General features: G+C 42.0%; 1 protein-coding gene across 4 annotated transcripts in view; it reads right to left on the bottom strand.

Moving 5' to 3' along the window:
* Positions 1-3138: 3138 nt before the first annotated feature.
* The window catches only part of Rpgrip1l (RPGRIP1 like), a 98816-nt gene continuing 87029 nt past the window's right edge, over positions 3139-14925 (bottom strand). For 2 of the 4 annotated variants that reach the window (XM_036187369.1, XM_036187368.1), the window contains 3 exons: positions 9504-9588; positions 5640-5773; positions 3139-3806 (listed from right to left, as the gene is read on the bottom strand). In XM_036187369.1, coding sequence (XP_036043262.1) covers positions 3694-3806; positions 5640-5773; positions 9504-9588 — 332 coding nt within the window. In that variant the 3' untranslated portion in view covers positions 3139-3693. Of the gene's footprint in view, positions 3807-5639; positions 5774-9479; positions 9589-14925 lie in introns of all 4 variants that reach the window. The other 2 variants (XM_036187367.1, XM_036187366.1) reach the window with 1 other exon arrangement.

A 14925-nucleotide genomic window follows, 5' to 3' on the forward strand; every position in this document is an offset into this window, starting at 1 on the left:
TTTTATTTATTTATTTATCTATCTATCTATTTATTTATTTATTTATTTATTTATTTATTTATTTTTAAAGAAGAGACAGATAAAAGTAAAGAGAGAGGCCAGGACAAAAGGGAGCCATATACAGAGTATGGGCTCGGTTTCCAGGAGCTGAACCGGGAGGTGCTATCCACTGGTGGTAACATTTTGAGATGGAAGTGAAAAATTCTACCTTACAAGATGAAAGAAGATGTTTTCTAATTCTGCATTCTTAGCTTTCAAATGGTTGTTTCTACTGCTTTGATATTTTCTGGTTGACCTAGAGGCTGTTTTTGTTTGGAACAAAAGGAATGTAAAAGTGTGTTTGCTCCTACTTATGGATTAATTAGGCGTGGTGCCCAATCTCTAATAAATCGTGGTTTGGGTTTCTCTTTGTTGAGGTACTCAGGAGCCTTTGGGCATGGGTCACTTACTAGAGTGCACTCTTACCTCTGGGACGGATTATCATCCCAACAGTATCAATCACTTGATCACGTTACAACTCAAAGCCTCTTCCTTGCTTGTTTGTGTTACACAAAGATCGTACTTTATTTTCGTATTTGTTCACAGACATGATTCATATTTTGCTGTTTTGTACATGAGGAAATCATTCTAAACACAGCAACAGTGCCAGCTTGAGTAAAAAAAACTTATTTTCCATATCCACAGAAATGCTAATCAGATTCTTGTTAGAACATGTGTAAGAACTGGTTTTCATTGTCCAGCTCTTGATGTCAGATTACTAAAATAATTTATGTTTTGTTGTGGGAACACTGGTGCACGCAGAGGCTCCCAAATCACATGACCATGTCTCAGCCCACACTTCTTCCTGACACATAGAAATTATTTGTGTTTTGTGGTAACAAATGAATGGCAGGAACAGCAGAATTTCAATGTGGCTGTTCTTTATTTGATTAAACATAGTCTCTATTTATTCTTAAAAAAACTAATTTAAGTTAAATGGCAACAAACCATGATAATTCAGAAAACATGTTGAAACCGAGAGTGAAGAGAAATGTTCTCTACGTAAACCACACTGTAAACCATAAAACTTATTTTTGTCAACTGCTTCTCATGACAGTGGCTGGGAATTTGACATTTCTACTACAGTAGGCAAAAAACCATGTACGATACACTCTCCCACACGCCACATCACATCTCTATTTATATTTCCAAACTAAAAGCATTACAGCTCCCTGAGTGCTGAGTGTACTGTACAGTTACCAAGAACTGCAAGTTCTCCTCCGGGGCTGTCTGTGTGCCTGGTAGCCCCACACCCTAGCCATCCTTTACAGCAAGCCTGGCTCACGGAGGTGAACTTTTCAATGAACCCTGGCTAACACATGATTAGACAAAGATGTCATGGACTCCACGTAAGGGCACTCACTACTTCCCTGTCAGAACTCTTAGTAGCCATGCATGTCAAGTGAGTGTTGGGAACATCTGTAACAGTCTGAGGTTGAGAATTTGAAGGCTAGTAAATACAAAGAGAAGAGAGGCCTGGCTACCTCCCTAACTATACCTGAGGTATAGATTCTATACTGTACCTGAGGTATAGCCTCTATAGAGCTGACTCAGTTGTTCAAGTTTTCTGAGGAACACTTCCCTGTCTCTACTTAGGGATGCTACGAAGTCAGCACCATCCCATTTTCCTCCCTGCAGAAAGCATTAGTTTGGGCTATAACATTTTAAAACAATAATGCATGCCTCCTGGGAGAATACCACAATAAATGTCTCAAAAACCACTCAGCTAATCCCAGGGTATAATCTGACTGTTTTAAATTACTGCAGCGAATATTATGGGCCTTAATGACACTGTAGCTGCACGAAGCCAAAGACAGCTAGGAAGGGAGGCCAAAAAGATGAGCTCAGAGCCAGCTAAAGTGACAACAAACATGTGGTTGTTTACTAGGATTGGAGAGGTTTTGTCTGCAGATGTTTGTGGTCACTAGAAAGTTCCAGAGGAATGAGTTATTATGAAGATTTGCAGAGTTTGACGAGAGCAAGACTCCTCTTGGAGATGGCAGGCCTGAGGAGAGAGATGCCCAATGGTACAGACAGAATTTATAGAATTCTGTGGTCAGATCATACTCTACTGGTCCCACAAAGTATGCCAACAAATTAATATCGTATGGATGTCATTTCAAAGCCTCCCAAGGAGGAGTCATCACTGAAGCCGTTAGAGCAGATGGTTCAACTATACACTGATATTCATACTTGCATTTTTGCATTATAGCTGCTTTTTCCCCTGTTGAACTGTAATGAATTGTCTCATAATCTATCCCATCTTCCTGCCATTAGCAGGCTTTGAATGTTCACAAATAGGAGCAAAGAACTCATTTTCCAGGGCTCTAATCACACAAAGAGGGAATGCCTAATTCTCTAAATGAAATGGTCTGTGATCACTGAAGCAGAGATTTAATATAGCACGGCAAATTAGGTAGATTTTAATAAATTACTTATCTCCCTGAATACTTTACATATGCTTAAGAAGGAATAGCCTGTTTGCAAACAGTGAAAACCCACAGCCTATAAAAATCCTTTGAAGAAAACGACAAATAAAAAAGTAAATTAAAAAATGAAATGCATTATATCTCAGACCCCCAGAGACAATTCCTTTGCAGCACTGATTCACAGCTCCATTAAAAATATCAATTAAACCCTTCAGCAAGACTGTGTAAAAGCTAGAAATTAACTTTTAGAGCTGCTTTTTGAGGGTCTGCATATCCAGATACATCCCAGCATTGTATAAGCTTGATGTAAGTTTAAAAAATGATAAAAAGGTCTCTTTTCATGTCTAACTAAACATTTTAAAACTTGAGTTATACTTTAATTTTTTCTATGTAATAACTTTAGTTTGTAAAGTATGGGTTTCCTGTCTGTCTGTCTGTCTGTCTGTATCTATCTATCTATCTATCTATCTATCTATCTATCTATCTATCTATCTATGTATCTATCTTTAAATGAGTACAGTCTTGGGTCCCATATCAGCATCACAAACACACTGCTACCACAGAACCTGGAGTGACTACAATGTTGATGAAAACAACAAAAACTAGGAGTAATTTACTCAGTTGGTACCGAGTGTCCTTCTTTATATTTAACTGATAGACACTGCAAGCATCAAAGAAAATGCATACTGAGCTTTAATGTGCATAAAGTGGATATTAGCATTTTAAAGAAGAAGATTAACACATTAATCCAAGTAATTTTCATATATTGCTTCTAATAAAATCTTCACAGTATAAAAGTCTTAATGAGGCTAATCAGTGGCTTTCCATTTAGTGGGATGATTAGGGATAACATAAAAAGTATTTCTTTTTCATAGGTTTCCTAAGATTTAGCTTTTCCTTATGAAAAATAAAAATGGAAACTACTCCCAGTTCTTCGTAAGAAAATGTTGCAAATGTAAATAGATATTTCATTCTATCATGTTGATATAAATTATTGAGAAGGTAGCCCACTGAGGAGCACTCAAGTCCTAAGGGGTGGCAGTCATGGGAAAGAAGGGATAGAAAAATAAACAAACAAAAAAAACCTAAACAAAACTTGAACATTCAAGCCTAGGCACTCCCCCTCAGCTCCCATGAATTATAGATTACATACACCAGAGTGATTATTCAAAATCTCATCCTGGAGCTTTCATGTGGCATTTTCTCAGAAGTAGGAGGCCTTCTCTCAAGCCTCCAAGACCTCTCTGTATTGCTCGTAGACAGAGCGTAGGGCCCGGAGTGCCTTCACAGTCACCTTCAGCTTGCCGATGCTCCCTCCATCTGCTCGGGCATCAACAACTGAGGAGAAGACAGCAGCAAGGTTAAAGGCGTGCAGCACTTTCCTCGGCTAGGCTAGTTCACACAGCTTTGAGATGAACACAGTTGAGTGAGAGCACTGCATGTGGGAAGACACACATTTTACATGTAGTCTTGAAGCTTACCAAGTGAAAGGCTATAGCTATTCACACATGGTCAAAATTCCTTCTAACATACTGCGTGAATAACCAACTTCAGACCTCCAAACCACTGCAAAGGTATTATGCAATCAGCATTAGGAAAAGCAAAATGTTGGACACGCAGACCTTAAGACATCTGTGAATTGGCTCTGAGGGTCTGAGGTTCACTTTTTGAGTGAATATGGACTTTCCTTAGGAGAGCTATCAGTGATGCCCCAAAGGCAGACTACTTAAGTCCTAAGGCCTCTCTGAACACAGCCTGGTGTATGCCAGGTCAGTCCCTGGACCCTATCAGTTGGGGAGACATTTCCTAGGGATCCAAGTCCAGAATTCTGGAGTTTGTATGTTTGATAGTGCTTATGGGTCTTGAGGTTTCTTCTTATTTCTTTGAACTTTAGTGATGGGATGATCAAGTGTTCCTCCAGCCTCAGCCTCCTGAATAGATGAACTACAACCACTGTTCCTAATAGTGTATGTATTACTTCTAAGAGCTGTTGTGAGGAAACCTTCAAGGATAACTTGGTAGCATGTAGGTGGAGAAGGGTCCACTGGATGTGCAGTGGCCCACTGCTATCCAGCTTATTCTCCTGAGCTTTTATCTTTCCTTGGAGACCACTCACTTGCATATGATACAGAAAAAGGTATTAAAATGCTACTAGGAACAGTGCCTGGTCATTGGACCGGCTTCTGAAACATGGGCCTAATAGCTGGTTGTCAGCAGAGTGTGACCCCTGGTCTCACAGGAGGAGGTGGGTCACTAAGCAGAGTTGACCGTAAGAGACTGACTTGGTGACTTCTATTAGGCTCTTGGCCCCAGAGAGTTTACTAAGATTGCATGAGCATTTGAATTTTCTCATCTTTTGCTCCATGTCAAATAAATTGTAACTAGCTGCCACCAAGCCAGATGTGCATACTTTATGGATGCTTCCAAACATGCTCCTACATATTTATTTGGTTTAATTTGGGCAATCATTTGGCTCAACCTGGACTTCCGAGAACCTGTCATGTGGCCGGGGCAGGTATGGTCCTTAGGAAGTGCTCATAAAGTGATTTGATTGTGGCCTCAACAGGTAAATCAGCAAATCCAGCACATCATCTTAGAGAGGGCAGTTAATTTAGCCAGCTCGAAGTAGAAGCAATGAGTTTCTCAACTGACTGTGTGTGGCCTGGGCCTTCCTTGGTTATGGTTTATAAAGTACAATTGTGTGGTGTAAGAAAGGAGAAACGAGGCACAGCTGGGGATGATGCCTAGCAAGGTAAAAATCTAGGATAGAGTTTTGTGAGGAACACCCTAACTGCTAGATGTAGAGTTAGCGGAGGGGACACACCCTTTGGCTACAGCCCTGAACTAGAGAAGCCTTGAGAAGAGGCTGGCGTGGTTTAGAACAACAAGATTAAGGCTATATGTCTTAGCCCCAACACTAAGAAATGTGTTAGTTCTTCCTGTGAAGCTCAATTATTTAAACATTTCTATCAGCCACAGAAAGATGGGGAAGGGAAGGGCAGGGCAGGGCACAGTGACAGGCTCCTGGCTATAGCAATTGTCAGCTTGAGCTGCACAGCCTTCTGCTGAGGTGTGACAGACCCTCCCAGGTAGCAGAAAGAAGTCTGAATCAAGAGCCTGACCCTTTGGCAGCTGGTGGCTGTGCAGACAGAACCATGCTTGCATCCATACCATCAATGTCCTGTTGGGTGATGTCTCTCCCTTTCTGAAACACATCAATGAGGTCAACATGAGCAATACCGATGTCCTCACACTCTAGGTCCTGTTCATCCTCAGGAGGGTCACTGACCACGGTGAAGCGCACACTAAGAAGGCACAGGACATATATATAACTATGTGTGAAATGGTGATGTCTTCAATGACGCCAGTAGAAAGGAAATTACCTTAGGCAGATATCTTACCTGAACTATTAGAAGCTCAGAGCTCACCCAGCTTTCCAATGAGCACCAAACTCCCTTTTAAGCCTGGTGATTATCTCCAGAATCAAAGAAAATGACCAGGAAAAGGGAAGAACCCAATGTTCATGTCATTACACCAAATCTGATATTTTGATACCTCTACTTTTAAGACTAAAAGGATGAAGCCCAAAAAGGCCATGGTAGGTTACACAGTCAGCATTTGTGATAGAAACAAATGTTTCTCCTCCTCATCTCCCACTGTACAACTCTGGGGTTGGTAGCAAGCAATCTACCCAACTGTCTGTGTTGTCCTACAAAATGCAGAGGTTGCACCGCCTGGGGAGAGGTTTGAATGCCCACAGAGAAAGGCTCTGCCCGGCGGCTGTATCAGATATTCGTATTGCTTTAGCAACCTTTTAACATACAACCACAGCATCCAAGTTCTACTTTACTTTTAGACACATAATTGCAGGGCTCTGATGGAACTGATTTGAATTAGTGGCTTGTGTTGAGGCCAAACACACTTGGATTGACCAAATGACAGGAATTTACAGTTAAATACTCTTTTGATATGTCTTGGCAGCATAGCTTAAACCATGGATGCTTATAAACCTTACCATTTTAAATTCTGGGAGACATATCTATCCCAAATCAGAAACAAAACAAGAAACAGAAAAATCGAAGCCCCTGAGAAATCAGACCTTGAAAAACACAAATGAAATCCTTTCCAAATGCTGATAGGTAAACACGACAATGTCTCTAACCATCTTGCTGAAGACAACATTCAGCATTTCTTCCCTTTATAAGCCCCATTTTTAGCTAGGAAAAGAATTGGAAGAGATTAGAAAATAGAAATCTCTTAAGTCAAAATGAAAGTTAACACCCGTTTATACAGAAATCACAGAACATGGATCCAGACTGTCAAGTTGTCTAAGTATTTTACATGATGTACAGGATATGGGGATTCAGATGAGTGGTTAGGGCATTCATTCTTAGTTTACATTCTACTGCCATCCATAGATAGCTGTGTGATGTTGGAGAAATCATGCAAGTCTCCCTGATTTCAGTTTTCTTCTCTGTGCAATGAGGACAGTTAGAGCTATGAACAGGGAGGGCTCCTGTGAGGATCAGATAGGACGACACAAGTAACCAGAGACTGGAACACAGCGGGCTGAGTAAAGTGAAGAAAGACTAGTTCAACAGATTTTCAAATTACCTACTGATTTCTTTACCCAATTAAACAAAAGTGACTGTTAATAGAGCTCAGGGTGGTGTACTGGCTGCTCTTGTAGAGGACTTGGGTTTCAGTCCCAGCACCCACATAGCTGCTCACAAATATCTGTAACTCTAGATTCAGGGGACCCAATGTCCTCTTCTGGCCTCTGTAGGCACAGCATACATATGGTGCATATATAGACATGCAAGCCAAACATGCATGAACAACAACCACTACCAAGTTGTCCTAGAATGAATGCAGTGTGGAAAGGAGAAATGAAAAAATGAAAACAGGACACTGTTGCACAGTGAGAGACATGACACACTATTCTAACAGTGCTAGCATAGAGCATCCTACGGAATGGGACAGAGAAGACCGGCTCTCCAGGGTGTAGAGTAACGGGCTATTTCCAGGTGCCTTAGGTACCTTGACACCTGATGCACTTTAATCTCAGATTTTGAGCTCATACCTGCATCATCTTATAAAGGAGGGCTATTACCTTCACTGAGTGTACATGAATTCTGAGACAAAATTAAAAAACCTTCTAAGTTCTATAAAAAGGATGAGGGATGTGGAAATAAAATATTCCTGGATTTAAATTCTAGAGAGAAAAAATGAGAGGTCAAATAAAATTCACAGATCTAGGGCGTAGATCAGCGTTAAAACTCCTGCCTCACATGGACCTTGGCAAGAACTTGGCTTCCATTCCCAGCATTAAAAAACAAACAAAACCAATGAAAGAACTAGAAAGTTAAACTCAAAAGGGAAGAAAGCTCACTAGATGAATTTGAAACTAACATGTATCCACAAATTCATGCAGCCAAGCATACCTCCTAACCTACTTTTGGCCTGTCAGAACAAATGGGGCCTGGGTACATGCCTCATAAGGGCTCCCGGCCTGCCTGAGGGCCCAGATGCACATCTGGGGGGTGTAGACATCAAGTGCTCCTGAGATGTGTCTTCCTGCAACTCTCTAATTCTCAGCCCAGCATTGCCAGCCTTCCCATCTATCCCAGAATGCCATCTGCATTACCCTCCTGCCTAGCATTCCCTCATCCTGGAACCATACGTCCCAGGCCCTTGTATCTCGACTGAAGCCCTTCAACCCTCATAAATCAGATTAAATGTTGTTACCTTCTCAGATTGGCTTTCATTTTTTCTTCTCTTTTAGCATTTAACTTGTTCAATCTTCTTCCTTTCTCTTTTATTTTATTTTTTAAGGGTCCTGACTATGTATCTCTGGCTAGCCCGTAACTTGTTATGTAGACTGGACTTGCCTCTAACAGAGATCCACCTGCATCTGCCTCTCAAGTGCTGGGATTAAAGGTGAGTGCCCCCATACCCTGTGTTCAGTTTTTATTACGAATCATCACAGCATGTAATTAATTCATTCATTTACTTGTCATCACAGTTTATTTTCCTCATTGGTGGATTTTCTCAGTAGAACTTTTGGTCAAGAAAAAGAAACCAAACGGGAACCTGAATCAGACTAAAAACTCTATGTAAAATTAATAATGGGAAAAAATTTTTTTTGGTATTTTATTTATTTTCATTTTATGTATACAAGTGTTTGCCTGGATGTCTGTCTGTGCTCCATGTGCATGCAGTACCCATGGAGGCCAGAAGAGGGCGTCAGATTCCCCTGGGACTGCAGTAGATGGTTATGAGTCCCATGGTGGTGCTGGTAACTGAATTCAAACCCTGTGGAAGAACAGCCAGTGCTCTTGACCACCAAGCCACCTACCTCTTCAGCCCCAAGTTAATAATTTTTGAAGTGTTATTTCAATGTATCACTGTTTAAGACAGTTGTGTATTTCCAAATGCAGATGGGGCAGCACGCAAAGATACTATGAGCAATTCACTATGGTTGTCTACTATGTTTGCCATGACAAGGAAGCATGGTGACGCCCTGGCCGAGGCTGGTAAGTTAGCACCAGTACTGAGCAGGGCTGTCATCAGAGTAAGAACATTCCCAAACTAGAGAACCACCTCTGAGTAGTAACAACAGGTGAGAGCATTCATTAGTGTCCCTTGTGGAAAGGGGCACGCCATCCTTTCTTCAGCACAGGGAAGTGAGTAGCACCCCAGCATTCACTAGGAAGCATTTCCCCTCTGTGGTCTGCACTAGGCCCTCATGAGAAAATGACATGGACACTTATGTCTGTGAGGGACAGTTAGCCATTTTTGAAGGAAAATGTTGGGGTGTAGGGGTTACTGGGCTTACTGAGGCCTTTTCTCATTTTCTGTGGTGCCTGGAACCAAACTTAGTACCTCATTCATTCTAAGCAAGCACTCTACCACTGAGCCACACCTCCCTTCATTTTCAAACTTCTTTGTTGGTAACAAAACTGCAAGGAAGAATTCCAACATTCCAGAAAGGAAGACACAGGTACTTGCTTTATGTGAACTTGCTGTAAGTACCTTCTGTGAGGAAGCTCTTGTCTTTGCAGTATGGCTTTTAACATGTCTCTCTCCACTGGGTTGTTTTCTTTATCCAGGTAGATCACTATAGCAAAAGAAAGAACAGGTCCATACAAGGAAGTCACTCAGACCTTGGCATCATCCTGTACTCCATAAATACTGTTTTTAAAGGCACCCGTCATGCCACCTTGCAGTGTGTCTGAGAAATCAGAATCCAATCTGAATGTGGTCTAGTGTCATGCCACTGGCAGGTTATGTGCACACTGTTAGAAAGGATACACACAACATTGGAGTGCCTCATTCCCATCACTACCTGCCAAAGGCTCTGGCAAACCTGACAGAAAAACTGGGGTCTTCATGGCTTTGTATTTGAGGGATTAATACTGTTTTCTTTCACCTGAGAAGGAAGTGATAATGATCCTGTATGGCAGCATATTCATCCTTCCTGACAGCCCAGTAATTTAGCCTCCTCTCCTGCCACCACATGCAATAAAAGAAGCATCTAGTGTGCAGGGGAAGAAATTCAAGGCTGACGTGGCTGTGCATGGTGGAGCAAGGGAGAGGGGCTTTTGGCATGTGAAGACTGTTTTGGTCATGGCATGCAGGAATGTAGCTGAAACATGTAGATGAAATAACTGTCCAAAGTGCCACCTGGGGGATGGCAGTGCAGACAGGCTGCACACAGTACCACCTGGGGGATGGCAGTGCAGACAGGCTGTACACATAGTACCACCTGGGGGATGGCAGTGCAGACAGGCTGCACACATAGTGCCACCTGGGGGATGGCAGTGCAGACAGGCTGTACACACAGTACCACCTGGGGGATGGCAGTGCAGACAGGCTGCACACATAGTACCACCTGGGGGATGGCAGTGCAGACAGACTGTTCACACAGTACCACCTGGAGGATGGCAGTGCGGACAGACTGTACACACAGTACCACCTGGGGGATGGCAGTGCAGACGGACTGTACACACAGTACCACCTGGAGGATGGCAGTGCGGACAGACTGTACACACAGTACCACCTGGAGGATGGCAGTGCAGACAGACTGCTCACACAGTACCACCTGGAGGATGGCAGTGCAGACAGGCTGCACACATAGTACCACCTGGGGGATGGCAGTGCAGACAGGCTGCACACATAGTACCACCTGGAGGATGGCAGTACGGACGGACTGCACACACAGTACCACCTGGAGGATGGCAGTGCGGACGGACTGTACACACAGTACCACCTGGCACCCTGCTTTTTTAGTAGAAGACTTTCCTCTTCTACATGCTAGTCTGGGCTTAGGGCTCTCGTGTGGCCAGATCTCAACTCAGACATGACTGCAAGTGCACACAGGGACAGTGCTGGGATGACTCTGGAGCTCGTGGGCACATGTACTTCACCAACAATGTTTCCAAGGACAGTTTCAGTTCAGCTCCAAATGACCATGCTATCAACTCCCTGAACAATATTAACCAAAATTCAAAGGTGCCCTGTGGGAGTTAGGTACATGGAGTGGGAGACAAGATGCCTGTAAAGAGGTAACTTAGTGGCTCAGGAGAAGAAGGAATCAATGGAGGAACAGTAGGCAAGTCACCCAGCTCTGGAGAACTAAGGCCTCTGTCCCTACAGTTGGCCATACCGTGTGGAGTTCATTATAACTACTAAAATTTGCAGAGACCAATACAAATGATTCTGAGTGTTTTTCTTATCACTGCAGAAAGTCATCTTAGTAGATAAATTTTACTAGTGCTGTGGGTCAGGACCTTAGTTTTAGGGGCTGTTAGTATATCAATCTGACCAGGATTTTTTTTTTTGCTAATTCAATATCTGGCTTATCATGTATTCTTCTACTTCATAATCCCAAAGCTTGTAAATCATATTGGTTTGTAACATTTGAGGGCCAGAATAATGAAAGTAATTTAGAAGAAAAACTGAGGTAGGGTGTGCACACATATGCCCACACTCTCTTTCTGACTCATACTTAGTATGTTTAAAACAAAAAACAAAAAACAAAAAACCTAAGAAAAAACACTGACAAATCTCTATAGCTTTTCAGACTGACAAGTATCATGACAAGAACTCTGTTACTCTTATCTGCTGAGGATGTCTTTTTGTATGCTGTGAATGTGTTGCTCTGATTGACTGATAAATAAAATGCTCATTGGCTAGTAGCCAGGCAGAAAGAAGTATAGGCAGGACAAAGAGAGAGGAGAATTCTGGGAACTGGAAGGCTGAGACAGGGGGCGCTGCCAGCCGCTGCCATGAGAAGCATGATGTAAGATACCGGTAAGCCATGAGCCATGTGGCAGAGTATAGATTTATAGAAATGGGTTAATTTAAGATATAAGAACTAGATAGCAAGAAGCCTGAGCCAGTAGGCCAAACAGTTAAAATAATATAAGTGTCTGTGTTTTTATTTGGGTCTGAGTGACTGTGGGCCCAGGCAGGACTGGAGAAATCTCCAGCTACACTTAACAAATAATAATTTCTTTTTTTCCAAACAATTTAAGTCTTTGATACATAAATAATTTCTTTGTATTAAAGCCTCTGAATTTTCAACACCATCATTCAAATTCAATTCAAATTTAGATTAGTTTTGATGAATTTCAATTTTTGTGATAACATACATATAACTTAAAATGTAGCATTTTAACTTTATAGCATATGTTCATTGACATTAAATGTAGACATGGCAAACACTGTCACTACTTTTCCTCTCTAGAATCCTTCCCTCATCTCCAACTGAAAATCTACCTACTACTCAGTGACTTTTCATTCCCTTTCTGTTGCGATCAACCTCCTCTAAGTGGAATCACACATATGTCTTTTATCTCTGGCTTATTCTCTTAGCAGTAATATTTTCAAAGCTCATCTCTGCTGCAGCATGTATCAGATGTAATGCTGAATTATATTCCACTCTATACACACAAGACATTTTGTTTTCCCAATCATCCTGTGATAGACTTGTGGGTTGTTTCTATGAGGCAATGAACACATGGTTCATTATATGCTTGTGTCTTGATTTTGATTCTTTCTGCTATTTACACAGAGACAGAACTGCCGAGACACACGGTGGTTCCATGTTTAACCTTCAAAAATAAAACAACTCCCCAACTATGTTTCTGCACCACCCCATTGTGCGTTTACTGAGTGATTTTTTTAAAATTTATTTATTTATTATGTATACAGAAGAGGGCGCCACATCTCATTACAGATGGTTGTGAGCCACCATGTGGTTGCTGGGAATTGAACTCAGGACCTCTGGAAGAGCAGTCCAGTGCTTTTAACCTCTGAGCCATCTCTCCAGCCCCCGAGTGACGTTTTGCACTAGGTACCACACTCAACCACAGGGTTCAGAGCGAGGTTGATCTGTGTTTTAGAGATGGCAAAGCAGACCAGAGAAGGTCAGAGCCTTGTTGGAGTGCAGTGAGAGCTCTTTTAGTGTCTGTGGCTCCATCACTCCCCTGCAGCTAAGCTTCTCCTGGCATTTCAATTGGGCATTTTGTTGGTCCAAGGCTGGAATAGGGAGAGGTCTGTAGCTGAGCTGGGCCACCCACCTGCCTTCTCATTGTTCAATAAAGGAATATTGATTAGATCCATCAAGTTGACTTAAAATATTTTGGTTGACTCTTAAAAATTCATTTTTGAAAATAAAATTCTAGTTCCTAACCAATAAATTTAGTTTTACAAAAGCACTTGGAATTGTTCTTATTTGTACAAACATAGCCTAGATTGGGCTTCTGAGTTTAGCTTAGTGGTTCTTGATATTTAACACACGTCCCAGCTACTAGGATGGCTTGGTAAAATGCAGATTACTGCGTTGAACCTCAGAGTTTCATTTCTGATTCATGGCATCTGCGGCACAGCCCCAAAATTTGCCATTTGAACATCCTTTTTCTTGCTGCTATCGATGCTGGTCAGGGTACCATACACCAAGAAGCATCTCAGACCAACATTCCTTCACCCCATTTTTAAATGGGACCAAGAAGTACTAAACACTCTGTGTTGAATGCTATGGGAAAGAAGGACACTTTGGCCACCTATGATTATGATACATGGCCCATGATGCTGTGAACACCAAGATTCATGCGGGATTCTGAAATAATAGATGGACATTTAAAAAATAATTTCACTTTTAAAATACCCTTCAAAATGTAATTATGGTAGATACTAAAAGTAAACTGACTCTCTCAAACAGTTACAGTGTTTAACTCCCATTTCCATGAGAAATCACATTTGTTTTTCTAGCATTTGCTAAGTTTTGACATAAACTTGACAAAAGCATACACTTAAAAACACAATAGTTCATGATGGAGGGAGAAGTCATGGGGATGGGAGAGGCCAGATGCTGGAGAGGTTCCCAGGAATCCACAAGGAGGACCCCAGCTTAGACTACTAGCAATAGTGGAGAGGGTGCCTGACCCCCAGTATTCAGATCAGTGACTACCCTAACTGTCATCATAGAGCCTCATCCAGTAACTGATGGAAGCAGTTGCAGAGATCCACAAACAAGCATTAGACCGAGTTCCAGGAGTCTAGTGGAAGAGAGAGAAGAGGGATTCTATGAGCAAGGGGCATCAAGATGATGATGGAGAAACCTACAGAGACAACCAAACCAAACTAGTGGGAACTCATAAACTTCAGACCAACAGCTGTGGAGTCTCCATGGGCTTGGAGTAGGCCTTCTACGAAAGTGAGGCAGTTGTGTAGCTTGATCTGCTAAAGGGGCCCCTGGCAGTATGATCAGGATCGCCCACTACCTATGGTGGGACACCTTGTGCAGCCTTGATGCAGGGGGAGGGGCTGGGACCTGCCTCTCTGGAATGTAGCAGGCTCTGTGGACTCCCCATGGGAGACCTTGCCTTGTTGGAGGAAGGAATGGGGTGTGGGTTGCAGGGAGAGACAGGACGGGTGGGCGTAGGGAGGAAAGGGGGATCTGTGATTGGTATGTCAAATGAATAAAAATTTCCTTAGTAAAAAACAAAACAAACAAACAAAAAGCCAAAAGAAATCCTGACCCACCTGAAAAAGCAAGTGGAAGAAAATATGATAGTCCAAACTCAAACTAATCTCCAATTACCACCCAATTTAATAACTTTCAGTAACATAAAGGATAAAAAACACAAATGGGATTGGGGGATGTTGGAGAGCATTATGTCCAGTCCAATTAGCTGGGCTAGCACATGTAGTATCTAAAGAAGTTGATCTCAGAAGGTTAAGAACAGAATAATGGATTCCAGAAGCTTGGGGAGAAGATGGGAGGGATGGGAAGGTTGATCAGTGTCATATTAGATAGAGAAGGAAGTTTTGGTGTACACTGTACAGAATGATTATTTCAAAGAGCAAAGGATTATGAATATTTTTATCACATAGAAGGATAAATATTAGCAAAAGCAGACAGGCTTAGTCTGAGATGAACACAGTGTGC

Source organism: Onychomys torridus, chromosome 5 (assembly GCF_903995425.1).
Source record: "Onychomys torridus chromosome 5, mOncTor1.1, whole genome shotgun sequence".
NCBI lineage: Eukaryota > Metazoa > Chordata > Mammalia > Rodentia > Cricetidae > Onychomys > Onychomys torridus.